Source organism: Pongo pygmaeus, chromosome 1, assembly GCF_028885625.2.
Source record: "Pongo pygmaeus isolate AG05252 chromosome 1, NHGRI_mPonPyg2-v2.0_pri, whole genome shotgun sequence".
In the NCBI taxonomy this organism is placed as follows: domain Eukaryota; kingdom Metazoa; phylum Chordata; class Mammalia; order Primates; family Hominidae; genus Pongo; species Pongo pygmaeus.
This window is the reverse complement of record NC_072373.2, coordinates 70,067,052-70,082,507: the sequence shown is the minus strand read 5'-3', so window position 1 is coordinate 70,082,507 and position 15,456 is coordinate 70,067,052. Positions and strand designations below refer to the sequence as shown.

The 15,456-nt window shown below is 52.5% G+C and overlaps 1 protein-coding gene and 1 long non-coding RNA gene across 2 annotated transcripts; one reads left to right on the top strand and one right to left on the bottom strand.

Moving 5' to 3' along the window:
- The first annotated feature begins 254 nt into the window (after nucleotides 1-254).
- On the top strand, nucleotides 255-3,382 carry LOC129016410 (protein FAM163A). Its single transcript, XM_054455784.2, has 2 exons — nucleotides 255-401; nucleotides 990-3,382. The coding sequence occupies exons 1-2, from the start codon at nucleotides 309-311 to the stop codon at nucleotides 1,398-1,400; spliced, it is 504 nt and encodes a 167-aa protein (XP_054311759.1). The 5' UTR covers nucleotides 255-308; the 3' UTR covers nucleotides 1,401-3,382.
- LOC129016523 (uncharacterized) lies at nucleotides 3,370-6,296 on the bottom strand. Its single transcript, XR_008494866.2, has 3 exons — nucleotides 6,141-6,296; nucleotides 5,166-5,566; nucleotides 3,370-5,048 (listed from the first exon to the last, which is right to left on the bottom strand). It is a non-coding gene; the product is annotated as an uncharacterized LOC129016523 (long non-coding RNA).
- Nucleotides 6,297-15,456: the final 9,160 nt, after the last annotated feature.

Genomic DNA, 15,456 nt, shown 5'->3' with positions numbered 1-15,456 from the left:
CTGGATAGAAGCAAGGGGTAGAATTAGCACTCAGCTTTCTCTCTTCCCTCCCGCAGCTGTTACCTGCCCCTCTGCCAAACACCCCCAACTTCCCCCACTTAGGCTGGCCCGGTCTGGAGCCACAGTCGTCCTCAGCCTTCAGGAAGCCCCTGGGGCCTGGCCCTCCCTGCACCTGCTGCTCTCAGGCCCCCTGCCCCAGCCTCGGGGCAGTTCCAGGAAGACTCCCCCCGGCCCAGCCCAGGGCTACAGCCACAGCTGGTCCTCAGCCCTCCGCACATCTTTGCAGAGTTTGATGGGGCGCCGGGCGGATGACAGCGGGAACGGTTGTGATCACTGGCGGAATCCTAGCTACGGTGATCCTCCTCTGCATCATTGCCGTCCTGTGCTACTGCAGGCTCCAGGTCAGTCCCCGGGACCTGTAGCCAGAAGCTGCCAGGCCACCAGCAAACCTCTTTTTCATTATGGGGGCAGAAACTGGAGGCCGACTTCAGGCCCCACAGAGCCCAAAGCCATGGAATGTGGCAGGCGTAAGTCAAGGAGGCTGGGAGTTGAGGCTGGTCAGAAGGGAGCTAAGCACCGCCCAGCCTGCCCACTCAGAGCACACAGAAAGTGTGCTGGGAAGATACGGGGTCATTGGGTTGTGTCTTCTGCACCTCTGAGATTTCAGGGGAGTGCGAAGAGGACCATTCTGGGGAGGCTCTGAAAGCTGCCGCCAGCAGCTCCAGCCCCGTCCTCAATATGATGTGTGTGTCCCTGCCCGGCTCAACTAGAGCCTGGAGTTACTGCGAGGAGTGGTGGGAGGGGAAAAGGAAAGCAGCACTGGCCTTGCAAAGCTGGGATTAGAAACTTGTGGAGCAGGCCCCTGGGGTTCAGTACCTGGCACTAGGTTCTCCATGGAGCAGGGGACAGGGGCACCTGTGTACACTCAAAAATGCGTGGGGTGGGGGAAGCATTCACCCTCTCAGGCATCCCTCTGCCCTTCCGCACAGTATTACTGCTGCAAGAGGAGCGGAACCCAGGATGCAGACGAGGAGGAGGAGCGGGAGCACGATCTTTCCACGCACCCCAGAGGCCCCAGCTGCAATGCCTGCAGCTCCCAAGCCCTGGACGGCAGAGGCAGCCTGGCGCCTCTCACCAGCGAGCCCTGCAGCCAGCCCTGCGGGGTGGCCGCAAGCCACTGCACTACCTGCTCCCCATACAGCTCCCCCTTTTACATACGGACGGCTGACATGGTGCCCAATGGGGGTGGAGGCGAGAGGCTCTCCTTTGCTCCCACATACTACAAAGAGGGGGGACCCCCATCCCTCAAATTGGCAGCACCCCAGAGTTACCCGGTGACCTGGCCAGGCTCTGGGTGTGAGGCCTTCACCAATCCAAGGGCTATTAGTACAGACGTGTAAATCCTTCCATCCCCACCCGCACAAACACCCACACTGCTGCCCTGGCGGGGGCCATGGGGGTGATGGATAACCCTCCAACAGCCCCACATGGGCTGTCTCTCTTTCTTTGGCTTTTCTCGCTCCGCAGTGGAGGGTTTACTAGGATTTAAGCTTTTGAGTGCATTGAGAACCAGGACAGGGCCTGGCTCCAACTCTGTGGGCCAGAGGTGGGGGACTGCTAGGTCGAGTCTGCAGCTTCGCCAGTTTCTCGGTTGGGACACTCCTCTGGCAGCCCCAGCACCACCACAAGCCCTTGCAGTGTGCCCCAGTCCCCTGGATTCACTGGACTGCAAAAAGGAGCACCAGGGAAAGCTCAGCAAAGGCTCAGGAGGCCTCCAGGGTCCTCGGGAGATGAAGCATCCGTGCCTAGGAAAAGGGGACAGAGAGCAAGGAGAGAAGTGAGAGCTACAATTACAGCACAGGAGAAGCGAGGGGCGGGGCGTCAACGGCACTGCTTCAGGACGCGCTTGCTGAAACGAATCCAACAGCTAGTTCACAACCCAGCTTTGTACGTTGGTTACCATAGCTACTGCTGTCACTGTAGCTGCTCCCGTAGGGACGTCGATTCCTGAACGTATCACATCTCACCTGCCCCCTTCCTCGTGGAACGCGTCAAGTTGACTTTAAAGCCTAAGGTGGCTTGTGGGGACTGCACCAGAAAGTGTCTAACCTTGTGTTCCTCGAAATCTTTTCTCTGCCTTAGGAACCAGCGCCCCCTGCTGGAAAAGTTTTTTCATTTTGTTAGCTGACTTCTGGTAGCTTAGCAAAGAGACCAGCTGTCTCTCGGCCCAACCCACCACGCTGAGTAGCTTGCATGGATGCAGTCCTGTGAGGGTGTGCATAACCGTTCCCAGGTGTACACACACACACACACGCACACACACACCAGTAACCACGGGTAGGCACTAGGGGCTTTGTACATTCAGGAGCTGCAGAGAGGAAAGGTCTCCCATGTACCATCGAGAAGGAAAAGTCTGATCCCCAAACAGCTTGAACGAAAGGTGGTTAACGTGACCAATCCCCATGGCAGCCAGCGGGCTGGTGAACAGGAAGAGCACGGAATCTCTGTGGGGCGATGCTGCAGCGGCTGAAACCACGTCAAGTCCCCCAGAGCCCGGCATTCTACGTGAGCATCCACCGGTGACGCCGTGGAGCGGGATCTTCATTCATCCCACCAGAGCAACATCCCAGTCCTGAGGATGGGAGGGATGTGACTTAGCCTTGGGATTCCACGCTCGCCGCCGCCTCCCTTGGCCGCGCTACTCCCCAGTTTCCTGGCGATGAGCCGTTTATTGTATCTCACACCAGCCTCATTTCCAACTCCGACTTCCCACTTAGAATGTGGCAGTGGCCTTATGCTTTGTGAGTGAAAACCCTGATGAGTTTTCCAGTGGCCTCTGCAGAAGCTGGCCCCCTTCTAAGGGCATAGCTAACCCCCTTCCCACTCCTGAGTCACCGAATTCGAGGAGGGTGGGGCAGGGAAAGGGCTGGTCCCGCTGCTGAAATCTTGATTCTGCATTTGAGGAAGGTCAGGGTGCCGCTGGGGGAGCAGGGAGCGGGGAGGGAGGAAGAGGGGAATGCACATCTTTTGCGCCACTATTAATGCACCTGTCACCTTCATCTCAATCTGGAATCAAAGCACCCTGGGTTGAGAAGCAGACCTGGGCTCTGGTCACACTTTGGTCACTCATTAGCTCTAGGACCAGTCACTAATCTCTGAGACTCCATTTTCTCCAGGGAAATGAGGCTTGCCCAGATAGACTAACGACCCTTTAGTGCTCCAAGAAGTGAGAATTTCCCAAAAAGATCTCCCGGCCCAGGCCACTCCCTCTTGCCCTAATCCTGGCAGAGTCTGGATGTATTTACCCAACTCTGATTTTGTGTGCAGGGATGCTTGCTGATGGATGAAAGACCACAATAAAACAAGATTAGCAGCAAAACAATTTTAATTGTCAGTGAAAAGCAAACATGTTTGTCAGACTCTCCTACAGAGTCACTTCAAATGGTAACTCTTCTCGTACCAGGAAGCAGCTGTAGGTGGGGTAATGGGATCTGTCTCCTGGTGCAGAGGGGCAGCTTACGGCAGCAGCTTCAACAAGCGTGTCCCACGGCCAGCCCTAACTGGGCCAAGTGCAAGCTCCTGATGAGCTGCTGGGCCTGGCAGCGTTCCCCACTTCCTAGTGCCTTGCTCCCCTGGAATTCCACAGCCAATCAACCACAGCAGCCACGTCCTCCTTGCCAGAAATAACATCATTCATACATCCTGCCTTTGTAAAAATCAAGACCCAGTTAACCATCACCTGCTTCTTGCCCCGATCGATGGGGTCCCTGAGTGCAAGCATCCTGTGCAATCCCCTCCCTCCTACCGCTTTCCTAGCTAAGCCCTGCTAGCCCCACAAATCAGAATCTGGGTTTGGGGCGTTGGAGAGATGGTGGGCCCCAGCTCTTCCCCACATAGCCCATGCTGCTTAGGGCACAGTCTCCAACCAGGCTCGAGATTGCCTGCCTGCCCGCTGCACCTGCAGGGCCCCACCCTGTGGAAAAGGAAGCTTCCCCCACTCAACTGCACTGTCCTTTTCTGCTGTCTAGTCTGTGCTAAGGGACACTATTTGTACTCTTTTCAAACGGTGCCCTAAATTGGAAGCGAAGGAGGGGCCAGGAACATAACCCTCTCCGCCGTCTTTCTCCACCTCCACTTCACCACTCCTGCTATAGACTTCTTGTCTTGCATCTTTGATAACTTGGAGTCATAACCAAGTGGATGTCGGAATAAATGAGAGATTTGAAGTAGAAATCCCACAGGGTCCTTCGTTCTTCACCGGGGGAAGTGAAGGGGGCAGTTGGTGTGGATTTAAGGGTGAAGCCTCCTCTTCAACACCCAGAGCATCTGTGTTCCACGCTCTCCCTGCTCCCACGGTAGCAAACCTCCACCTTGTTGCCTGGCATACCCCCATTGCCTCAGTCAGAGTTCAGTCGGTGGAGATTTGCTGTTTGTTGGAAAAGTGGCTGAAGGGCCCTGCTGAGGATAGTGAGTTTCCCTGTGGGGCAACCCAGGCCTCGGCCCCTGCTACCTGCCCTTCCCCTCTTCCCAACCCAACACACACCTTGCAGGCTGGTGGTCTTCCTGCCTGTGTAGCTCAGGGTAAAATCACTTCTCTGAAGCCTGAGGAGATCATGTCACATGGCCAGCCCTTTGTTACAGGGGCAGCAAAGGAAGAGAGGGGAATTGGGACCAGATCCCCAGTGCAGCCCAGCAGAGACTACAGAAGCGGAGAGGGATGGAGGGGGACTGGAGAACTGGGAACTAGCTTTGTGTGTGGGAGGGAGAACTCAGGGATGAAGTGAGAGCGCCGTGTGTGTGTGTGTGTGTGTGCGTGCGCGCGTGCGCATGTGCACATGGGTGTGTACAAGAGAGCTGCTCTCTCTCCACCTCAGGGCCTCAGGGTGAGCCCTGACTGCAGCTTGGGGGTGCAGCAGGCAGCCTGTCCCAGCAGTCCAGCACCCAGGCCTCCAGCCCTGCAGCAGCCTTCCCTAGCACCAGTGGGAGCACAGCTTCCTTCACCCTTGGCCCAGGGAGCAGTTGGCCACAGCTCTGTCACCACAACTGTCCTATGGGAGCAGAAACCGGACCCTGAGGCACACTTATCATTGCACCCATCCCAACCTCCAGCCATCTCCTTTGCCACTGTAGGGAAGCCAGCCCGGACTCGGCCTCCAGCCTCTCACCCGGCACATCTGCTTGGCCTAGTGCTTGCTGGCAGGTCACGGCCCTGACCCAGCTCTTCTCCCTGGTGGCCCTCAACTGCCCTCAGCCTCAGCTCCAGCTGGGGAGGAGGGTGGAAGAGCAGCTTGAGTCAGACTGAGGAATGCAGGCGAGGTGCTGGCCGTCCTTGTCACTGTTCTTTGGAAAATGCCTCCATCAGTGCCTGAAGTTCAAGGAGTGTGGGCTGTTTTCTTTCTGAGTTGTGAGCAAATTGAGCTGGGGGACTCCGGGGCATGCTGCGCTATCCCGGGAGTCTCAGCCTTAGGTGGTTTGGTGATCTTCCCCTGGAAATAATCAGTGGCTCCTGAGTAGCACTTGTAAACTTGAATGTAGAAAGCTGGGTGAGAAGTTTTCATCCTCTGCACTGTTCAGGCCCAAAAAAGCGGGAGGCAGAGGCTGTCGTCAAAGTGGCACGTTGCCCTCATACCCGGGGGCTTTCCAACCAATAGCTCTGGCACCCCAGATTCCAGCAGCCCCATAATGGCATCATTCAGCCCACATCCCCAAAACCTGTGTGTGTCACTCTGCCCCTGGGGCTTCTGCAGGGACTTCAAGGAGAAGCTTCTTTCACCATAAAAACATCTTACCCAGTTTTCTATGCTCTAGTTTACACGTGCTATTCAGGGGCTATTGATTATTTACAGGAGAAGTTCGCCAAACTACCTAAGACTGAGACTCCCGGGATAGGGCAGCATACCCCGGAGTCCCCCAGCTCGATTTGCTCGGAACTCAGAAAGAAAACGGCCCACACTCCTTGAACCTCAGGCACTGACGGAGGCATTTTCTAAAGAACAGTGACAAGGACGGCCAGCACCTCCCCCGCAGTCTGACTCAAGCTACTCCTCCACCCTCCTCCCCAGCTGGCCCCTCTCTCCACCAGTTCCCCCTCCCAACGGCCATCCTTCCTTCATCGCCTGGAGAACCAAGTAGTGCACAACCTCTCAGAACACGCCGCTTGCACCTTCCCAGTGTGCCTCAGGGGGGAGTGGCACATGGCTCCATCCTCCAGCCCAGCACACAGCACCCCTCACGCAGCTGGCTCGTGCTGAGGATGGCAGGAGGAGGTGAAGGAGGAGCTCCCGGGTCACAAAGCCATTATCTCTTTTCTCCTGTGACCTAACACCCCAGCAGACGCAGCAGTCTAGTGGCAGCGGTTAGAAGGTGGGATGTGGAAGCAGACTTCAGCTGGAATCCTGATTCTACCACTTGCTGTGTGACTTTAGGCAACTTTGGGGACCTCTCTGTGTCTCAGTTTTCTCTCTTGTAAAATTGGGATCATAATGCCCTCTGTATTCCATGAAAATTAAGTGAGCTGGCTGGGTGCGGTGGCTCACGCCTGTAATCCCAGCACTTTGGGAGGCAGAGGAGGGCAGATCGCCTGAGCTCAGAAGTTCGAGACCACCCTGGGCAACATGGTGAAATCCTGTCTCTACTAAAACACAAAAAATTAGCCAGACGAGGTGGCAGGCGTCTGTAGTCCCAGCTACTTGGGAGGCTGAGGCACCGAGAATCACTTGAGTCCCGGAGGCGGAGGTTGCAGTGAGCCGAGATTGCACCACTGCACTCCAGCTTGGGCTACATAGTGAGACACCATCTCAAAAAAAAATTAAGTGAGCTGACACCTCACTTAATTTTAATGGATACAGTGGGCATTATGGTTCCAATGTGACATCTCACATGAATGATAATGGCACATGTGGTATCATTAGCAGTACAGCCAAGTCCAAACTCTACCACTCACAACATGACAGCCAATAAGTTGAGAGAAGGTGTTGGGGTAAAGGAAGATGACTTTATTTCCGGGAGCTTCCAACTGAGAAGATGGAGGACCAATGTCCTAAAGAAACTTCTTTTTTTTTTTTTTTTTTTTTTTGAGTCAGAGTCTCGCTCTGTTGCCCAGGCTGAAGTGCAATGGCACAATCTTCAGCTCACTGCAACCTCCACCTCCTGGGTTCAAGCAATTCTTCTGCCTAGGCCTCCCAAGTAGCTGGGATTACAGGTGCCCGCCACCACATCCAGCTAATTTTTGTATTTCTAGTAGAGACGGGGTTTCACCATACTGGCCAGGCTGGTCTCTTAGCCAGGCTGGTCTTGAACTCCTGACCTCGTGATCCTCCTGCCTAAGCCTCCCAAAGTGATGAGATTACAGGCGTGAGCCATCGCGGCCCAGCCAGAACCAACTTAAATTGATAGATTTTTTTAGGCTCCTTTCATATTAGAGGAAGAGGGACCACGCAGGGGGTGAAGGTCTGGAGGGGACTGGAGGCCACAGACATCTGGCTGTCATCAGGGGTCCAAGGAGGTTGCAAAACTTCTTTGTTCATGGCCAACTGCTTGTCAGATCCACCTTGTTGCTCTAAGTCTTTCAGACAGCACTGTTACTTGTGTGCACACTTCCTTATCTCCTCAGGAGTCTGTTTCAAAAGAGAGGTAGTCATTAGTACTAGCGTTAAACTGTAATCAAAATGCTTTTCGTGGTTAGCTTGGCCTGTGTGTAGGAATGAGCAAAGGCAGTTGGCTTATGAGGTTAGAAGCAAGATGGAGTCAGCGATGTTAGATTTCTCTGGCTGTTACAGTAGGATGTACAGACAGAACCAAATCTGGAGGCAGCAGGGCCCCCCACAGGGGCTACTTAGGCATCAGGAAGGAAGGTTCCCTCTGGGCTCTCCCCTTCTCCCCGCTGCACCGATGCCCACACCTGCACTCAGCCCCTCCTCCCTCGTACTACTTGGTTCTCCACCCAGTGAGCTGCCGGGCGATGAAGGACGGATGGCCGTTGGGAGGGGGAACTGGTGGAGAGAGGGGCCAGCTGGGGCCAGCCTGTGCCCCCACTGCCAGGTCCACCTCTCTCTCCATGTGGAACCTCCCACCTCTGCAAGTAACTCTGCCTGTGACTCATTGAGGGACCCATGCTCCCAGCAATCTATGACTGCATTTTTGCCTCATATTTGCCCCAATAAACTGAACGAATGAAGGAGAGCATTCATATTTCAACTAAGAGCAAAGCTCTCTGCTTGGAGACAGAGACCCACTCTGTCACCCAGGCTGGGGGTGCACTGGCGCAATCCCAGCTCACTGCAACCTCCGCCTCTGGAGTTCAAGTGATTCTCCTGCCTCGGCCTCCCAAGTAGCTGGAATTAAAGGCACCCGCCACCATGCCTGGCCAATTTTTGTATTTTTAGTAGAGACAGGGTTTCACCATACTGGCCAGGCTTGTCCCAAACTCCTGACCTCAGGTGATCCACCCGCCTTGGCCTCCCAAAGTGCTGGGTTTACAGGTGTAAGCCACTACACCTGGCTGCGCTTCTTGTTTCACTAGCTTTCGAGTTCAAGTCTTGGGTTTGAAAACTGGTTCCGAAGGGACTCAGAAGACCCCCAGCTCTTCCTCTTGAGCCCGAATTCTTCGGCCCATCCATCCCTGGCTCCACTGGGCTTCTCCTAGAACCTGCCACACATTCTGGCTTTCCTACTACCAGAAGTGGGCAGGGACTCCAGATATCACCGAGCAGGTGAGAGGGGAAGGAAGGGCAGAAGAGAAGGAGCCCAGATGTGCAGGAGGGAGGGAAGGGAACAGGCTCAGGCAGAACACCATCTGCATCTTCACAGTTAGGAAACCAAAGGAGAACCACCTGGAGGACTGGACCTGCCACACGCCTGTCGCTCCTGCCAGTGCCGGCTCTAAGGGACCTGCCTTCTCTCTGCTCTGAATCCTCCTCCCTCGTGTCCTGCCGGGCTCCATGGAGAAGCAAGAGGGATGACGGCACAGCTGCGCACCCATACCTGTGGGTCACAGGGGGCTCCATTCCCCTAACCATCAGATGATCGCTTACATCCCACGGATATAAATTTTCAAGAAATAAAATTAAGGTTATCTTTCTCTATTCAGCTTACAAATGGTTCAGCTGACTGTGCAGCCCTGCTGCTCCCCTCTTCATTTGACAGACACAGATGCTGCTTTACTTACAATGGGGCTACGTCCCAATAAGCCCATCCTAAGCTGAAAATATCATAAGTCAAAAATTGATACAGCTAACCTACCAAACATCACAGCTTAGCCTACCTTAAACGTGCTTAGAACACTGACGTTAGCCTACAGTTGGGAAAATCATCTAACACAAAGCCTATTTTATGACAAACTGATGACTATCTCATGTAATTTATTGAAAATGTACTGAAAGTGAGAAACAGAATGGTTGTATGGGTGCTCCAAATGTGGTTTCTACTGAACCTGTACTGTTTTTGCACCATCATAAAGTAAAAAATTTGTAAGTGCAACCATTGTAAGCTGGGAACCATCTGTGCTGGTTTTGTCACACTACTTACTGTGTGATTTAGGCAAGTTTTCTATGTAATTCTAAGTTGTTTGGGGGAATGTCGTATGAACAGACTTATCTCCACTTCAACATGAGCTGAGGCAGCTTTCCTGGTTCTAGGCAACGGAAATAAGGGAAATAAAACTCTTGGGACCGAATTCTGCCAGTTCTATAAAAGAGTATCAAACCTCCACTGACAGCGTTGGAGGAGGATGACTAGCAAGATTTGGACAGCCACCAAGCGCCACCAAGCGCCACCAAGCGCCCCCAACCACCTGCATGCACCTGCCTTCATCTCTTCTGGGCCCTTCCATGGGTGCCAGTGGAGCAGGACTTCTTCAAAGCAGCTCTCAGCACCTTTGCCTTTTCCCCTTGACCCTTTTCTTAGGGGGAGTAAAGGGTACTTTTTAGAAGTACTATTTCTGCTAGAAGAAATAAACGCTGTAAGTATGTTCCTTAATACTTTAGTCATGAGAGTTTTTATTCTAGATCCAACTGAACAACTTGAGCTTGAACAGAGGCCTGACCCCCTCACAAAATCTTCCGAACTCTTCCCTCAAGCACAGAGGCCCAACCAAAGGGACAGGCCTTCTCCAGGTAAGCAGCGTGTGCTGTTAGCCACCAAACAGTCAGCTAAGGAGGCCATGGCTCAGACTCCAGGGAGGGGTATCTCTAACTCTTCCCAGGCAGGAATCTTTTTTTGTTGGTTATTTATTTATTTATTTATTTATTGAGATGGAATGTCACTCTGTTGCCCAGGCTGGAGTGCAATGGCATGATCTCGGCTCACTGCAGCCTCCACCTCCCAGGTTAGAGCGATTCTCCTGCCTCAGCCTTCCAAGTAGCTGGGATTACAGGCACCTCCCCCACCACACCCAGCTAATTTTGTATTTTAGTAGAGATGGGGTTTCACCATGTTGGTCAGGCTTTTCGTGATTAGCTTGGCCTGCATGTAGGGATGAGCAAAGGCAGTTGGCTTATGAGGTTAGAAGCAAGATGGAGTCAGCGATGTTAGATTTCTCTGGCTGTTACAGTAGGATGTACAGACAGAACCGAATCTGGAGGCAGCAGGGCCCCCCACAGGGGCTACTTAGGCATCAGGAAGGAAAGTTCCCTCTGGGCTCTCCCTTTCTCCCTGCTGCACCGATGCCCACACCTGCACTCAGTCCCTCCCTTCAAACTCCCGACCTCAGGTGATCCACCCTCCTCGGCCTCCCAAAGTGCTGGGATTACAGGCATGAACCACACAGTGCCTGGCTCCAAGCAGGAATTCTCAGGCAGGCAGAGCCCTGGAGAGAGGGATGGGAGGAAGGTGAGAGGAAGGCCAGAGGCCATCTTTTTAAAATTTATTTTTATTTATTTTACTGAGACAGGATCTCACTCTGTCCTCCAGACTGGTGTGCAGTGGTGTGATCATAGCTCAGTGTAACCTTGAACTCCTGGACTCAAGCAATCCTCTCACCTCAGCCTCCCTAGTAGCTGGTATTACAGATGCGTGCCACCATGCTCAGCTAATTTTTTGTAGAGACATGGTCTCACTATGTTGCCCAGGCTGGTCTTGAACTCCTACCCTCGAGTGATCCTCCCTCCTCAGCCTCCCAAAGCCACCATGCTCAGCCAGGAGGTCATCTTCTTGTTCCTAGTCCCTGAAAGGCAAGATCTTCTAAAGCAGCTCCTTTCAGGCTATAAAAAGCTCAACCTTCTCCAAATTTGTGAAATTATTGTCCAACAAACATGTTCCAATACATTCAGCATAAAGACACCTGGGATTATTCATAAGGATAACATTTCTGCTTCTAAACTCATTTGTTGGGCAGCCCTGAACTGTTCCTGAAGCTTAGGAAATGGACATCCAGCCAGGGCCGTGCCCTAAGCAAGGCAGAAGCCACCCCTGCAGAAGATCCCCCTCCACAATCCCAGGTGCCTCGCTCCCAGGATGTCATTTGCCAGGGGTGGCTAGTCCCTGCAGGGAGCCTCTCCTAGGCCTCCAGGGAACTGCTTGGCCTCCCACTTCCTCTCTGTCCTGTCAACAACTCCCCCCTCTCCCCACACCAACAGAGGGAACCCAGCCACAGCTGATAGATAAGGCAGCCCTGAGCTCTCAGGGGAGAGGACAGTTCTGGTCTCCACAGGGGTGGATGGCCAGAGGCTGGGTGGCCAGATTGCACTGGGCATGTGAGGTTGCCTTCCCATTCAGGTGTAGACAGAAGACGACGTGGCTCCCCCGGCCCTGGCCACAGGCACCTGAGCATGTCGGGGACTCAGGTGCAGGCCTTGGGTACAAGCCAGGTCTGCATCCAGTCCCACCCATCCCTGCAGGGACCGCCCTCCTGGGCTGGGCTTTGCCTTGACCCAGAGTTTTTCCATCCATTGGGAATTAGATCCTTATTCCTAAAACTAGCAAAGAACCACTCACTCCCTCAACAGGATGTTTGTTCTGGGTCTAATGAGACATTTTGAAATTCAAGTCCTCTGAACTCCTTCCCCAAACTAAAGGGCTCCAGAATGATTAGAAGACTCCAAACCCCAGGGCCCTGGATACTCAGGCTCCCACCAGCTCCCCCACCCTTCTCTTAACTCTGCCTCCCTCCCACCCTGCCTGGCCCCTCATGTCCCCATCAGAGGAGGAGTCATGAGCTGGTGAGAATGAATAGGAGGAACCTAAAAGAGAAAAATTAAGAATTGAGAATTTTACAAAAGATGCAAGTTATAATATAAAATGGAAGTAAAGAAAAACTGGAAGGACACACACACAAAAACTAATAAAAATAGTTTCCTATTGGGAGGGAGCAAGGCATAAAAGACACAGAGGCAGAAATGAGGCTTTTCGATTCATGCCTTCTTGTTATTTTGGTTTTTGTCAGTCTACATTTCAAAAAGAAATTTTTCCAAGTACAATTATACAAAACCCCACCTGAGAATCAAGTGCATTCTGGGTATTCTCCCGCAGGGGCAAGACGACGGAGGTATCTGCTCTGATCATTGAGCCCTGAAGGATGCCTTGTTAGTGGAGAGCAGCCTCCAGCACATCCTGCGTGTCTTAGGACAGGACACGCCATGCCTTCCTGCTCTGGAACAGGGACTTGGCTCCCTTTGAGCCTCTCTGGGGGCTTTCAACAGGCAAAGGGCCTGCTATGCTCCAACTGCTGAGCAATTTTCTCCCCACAAGGTCAAGGGCAGAAGGCTAGAGTGAAAAACAGTGGCAGCTGGCACAGGTTCGTTCATATTGTATGAATTTTTTTGTTTTTGTTTTTTATTTTTTTGAGATGGAGTCTCACTCTGTCACCCAGGCTGGAGTGCAGTAGTGCAATCTTGGCTCCCTGCAACCTCCACCTCCCAGGTTCAAGCCATTCTCCTGCCTAAGCCTCCTGAGGAGCTAGGATTACAGGTGAGCGCCACCATGCCCGGCCAATTTTTGTATTTTTAGTAGAGACAGGGTTTCACCATGTTGGCCAGGCTGGTCTAGAACTCCTGACTTCATGATCGGCCTGCTGTGGTCTCCCAAAGTGCTAGGATTACAGGCGTGAGCCACCATGCCTGGCCCATGAATTTTTTAAAAATATTTTTGTTTGCCGGGAGTGGTAGTAGTTTGAGACCAGCCTGGCCAATATGGTGAAACCCCATCTCTACTAAAAATACAAAAATTAGCTGGGCGTGGTGGTGCATGCCTGTAATCCCAGCTACCCGGGAGGCTGAGGCAGAAGAATCGCTTGAACCCGAGAGGCAGAGGTTGCAGTGAGCCGAGATTGTGCCACTGCACTCCAGCCTAGGTGACAGAGCAAGACTCCATCTCAAAATAAATAAATCAATTAATCAACATTCACAGTGTTGTGCAACCATCACCATTATGTTTCCAAAGATTTTTCTTTTTCTTCTTTATTTGAGACAGGATACAGGGTCTGGCTTTGTCACCCAGGCTAGAGTGCAGTGGTGCAATCTCAGCTCATTGCAACCTCCACCTCCCAGGCTCAAGCGATCCTCCCACCTCAGCCTCCCAAGTAGCTGGGACTATAGGCACGCACCACCACGCTCAGCTAATTTTTGTATTTTTTGTACAGATGGGGTTTCATCATGTTGCCCAGGGTGGTTTCGAACTTCTGAGCTCAAACAATCCATCGGCCTTGGCCTCCAAAGTCCTGGGATTACAGGCATGAGCCACTGAGCCCGGCCTCCCAAGATTTTTCATCACTCCAAGCAGAAACTCTGGAACCATTCATGTTTGAATTATTTTTAACAGATATGTTCAATTTTTGTATGTAAGCAAGGCCTGGAGGTAGGTTCATCTTGTCGGGAGGATGGAGCTCAGTAAATCTGTAGGTAGGCAGGATGATGAGGGGCCATCACTTCTCTTCCCACAAGATGAAATCTCCTAAGCAAACACTGACTTCAAGAAACTCCAAATATAAAGGGATTGGCATGCAGCTTCACAGCCTGTCCTGGGGGACATGCTGGGGCGGTTCACACAGGCAGCAGATTTTAAGATGAAAAGAAAGGGGATCTAGACAGTGGAGAGACCTGAGCGAAGCAGGGCTAGAGGAGATCAAAGTGGAGAGAAGGCAGTGGGACACCTGGGAGGAGGAGGGCACAGGGCAAAGGAAACAGTGGTGGGGTGGGCGGCTTAGCCTCATGCAGCCTGGCCTGGCCTCCTTCCTCCCAGGCTATGAGCACACTGAGGTCCTGGGCTGTGCCAGCCAAGGAGATGGATGGCAGAAGCCTCGGGGCAGATCACTCACAGGTCCCCAGGCAGAAGCTCTTCACTGGGGTAGACCCCACAGCCTTCTCCTCTCCAGGCCTTGCTGCACTGGGCCATCTCCTCATGGTCCCAGGATGTCCCCGCAAGTGGAGCACTGACCCCAGGGAGTAGGGGTGAGGGAACAAACCAGGCACACACTCCTGGCATCACCAGACCTCGGCCCTGAACCCCACCCAAACGGATCCATTTAAATGATCCTGAGGTCTAGGAACCCGCTGGGATTCAACAGAAATATGAGCCTATCAGGTATTCAAAAAGGGTCTGTGCCAGTCCCCCAAACAGTTTAAAAACAACACCACCACTAGAAATTTTCTCTATCCACCTGGAATGAGTTTTTGGTTACAATTCTGACCCCATGCACCCTTCTCCACCCACCCAAATCCTACCTGTCCTTCAAACCTTCTCCAGGATTCTATGATTTATTCCCCTGAGGCCCCTGGAAGCAATCACTCCCTTTTCTGGATAAGCAAAACATCCTCTCTCCACCTCCCCGCGTGTTGCTGGATTGCTGGTGTCTGGCATGCCCTTTATTTTCCCTTGCAGACAGGTTGTTCCTCGAGGCTGGATTCCCCACCGCACTGGCCCCAGCACTCAGCACAGGCCTTGCACACGCTTTGCAGCCAGCCAAAGCCAGCTGAAGGAAACCAGATACACTCCTGTCTTTCATAGGCTGGAGGATTTTTTTTTTCAATGTCTTTTATTGTGGTAAAATACACATATAAAGCTTATCACCTTCACCATTAAGTGGGCAGCAGTTCAGTGGTATCAAGCACATTCATAATGTGTGACTGTCACCGCCATCCACTGCCGTGACTCTTCATCTTGCAAAACTGAAACTCTGCACCCATAAAACAAAAGCTCCCCATTCCCTCAACCCCCAGCCCCAGGCAACCACCATTCTAACTTTCTGCCTTTATGATTTTGCCTACTCTAAGTGCCTCACATAAGTGGAATCATACAGTATTTGTCTTTTTGTGAATGGCTTATTTCACTCAGCATAACGTTCTCAAGGCTCATCTCATGTGGCAGGTCGGAATTTCCTTCCTTTTAAGGCTGAATAATATGCCATTGTATGTATGCTATACTTTACTTATCCATTCATCTGTGGATGGATAAATGGGTTGCCTCCACGTTTTAGTTACTGTGAATAACACTGCTATGAACATGGGTGTAGAAATACATCATTGA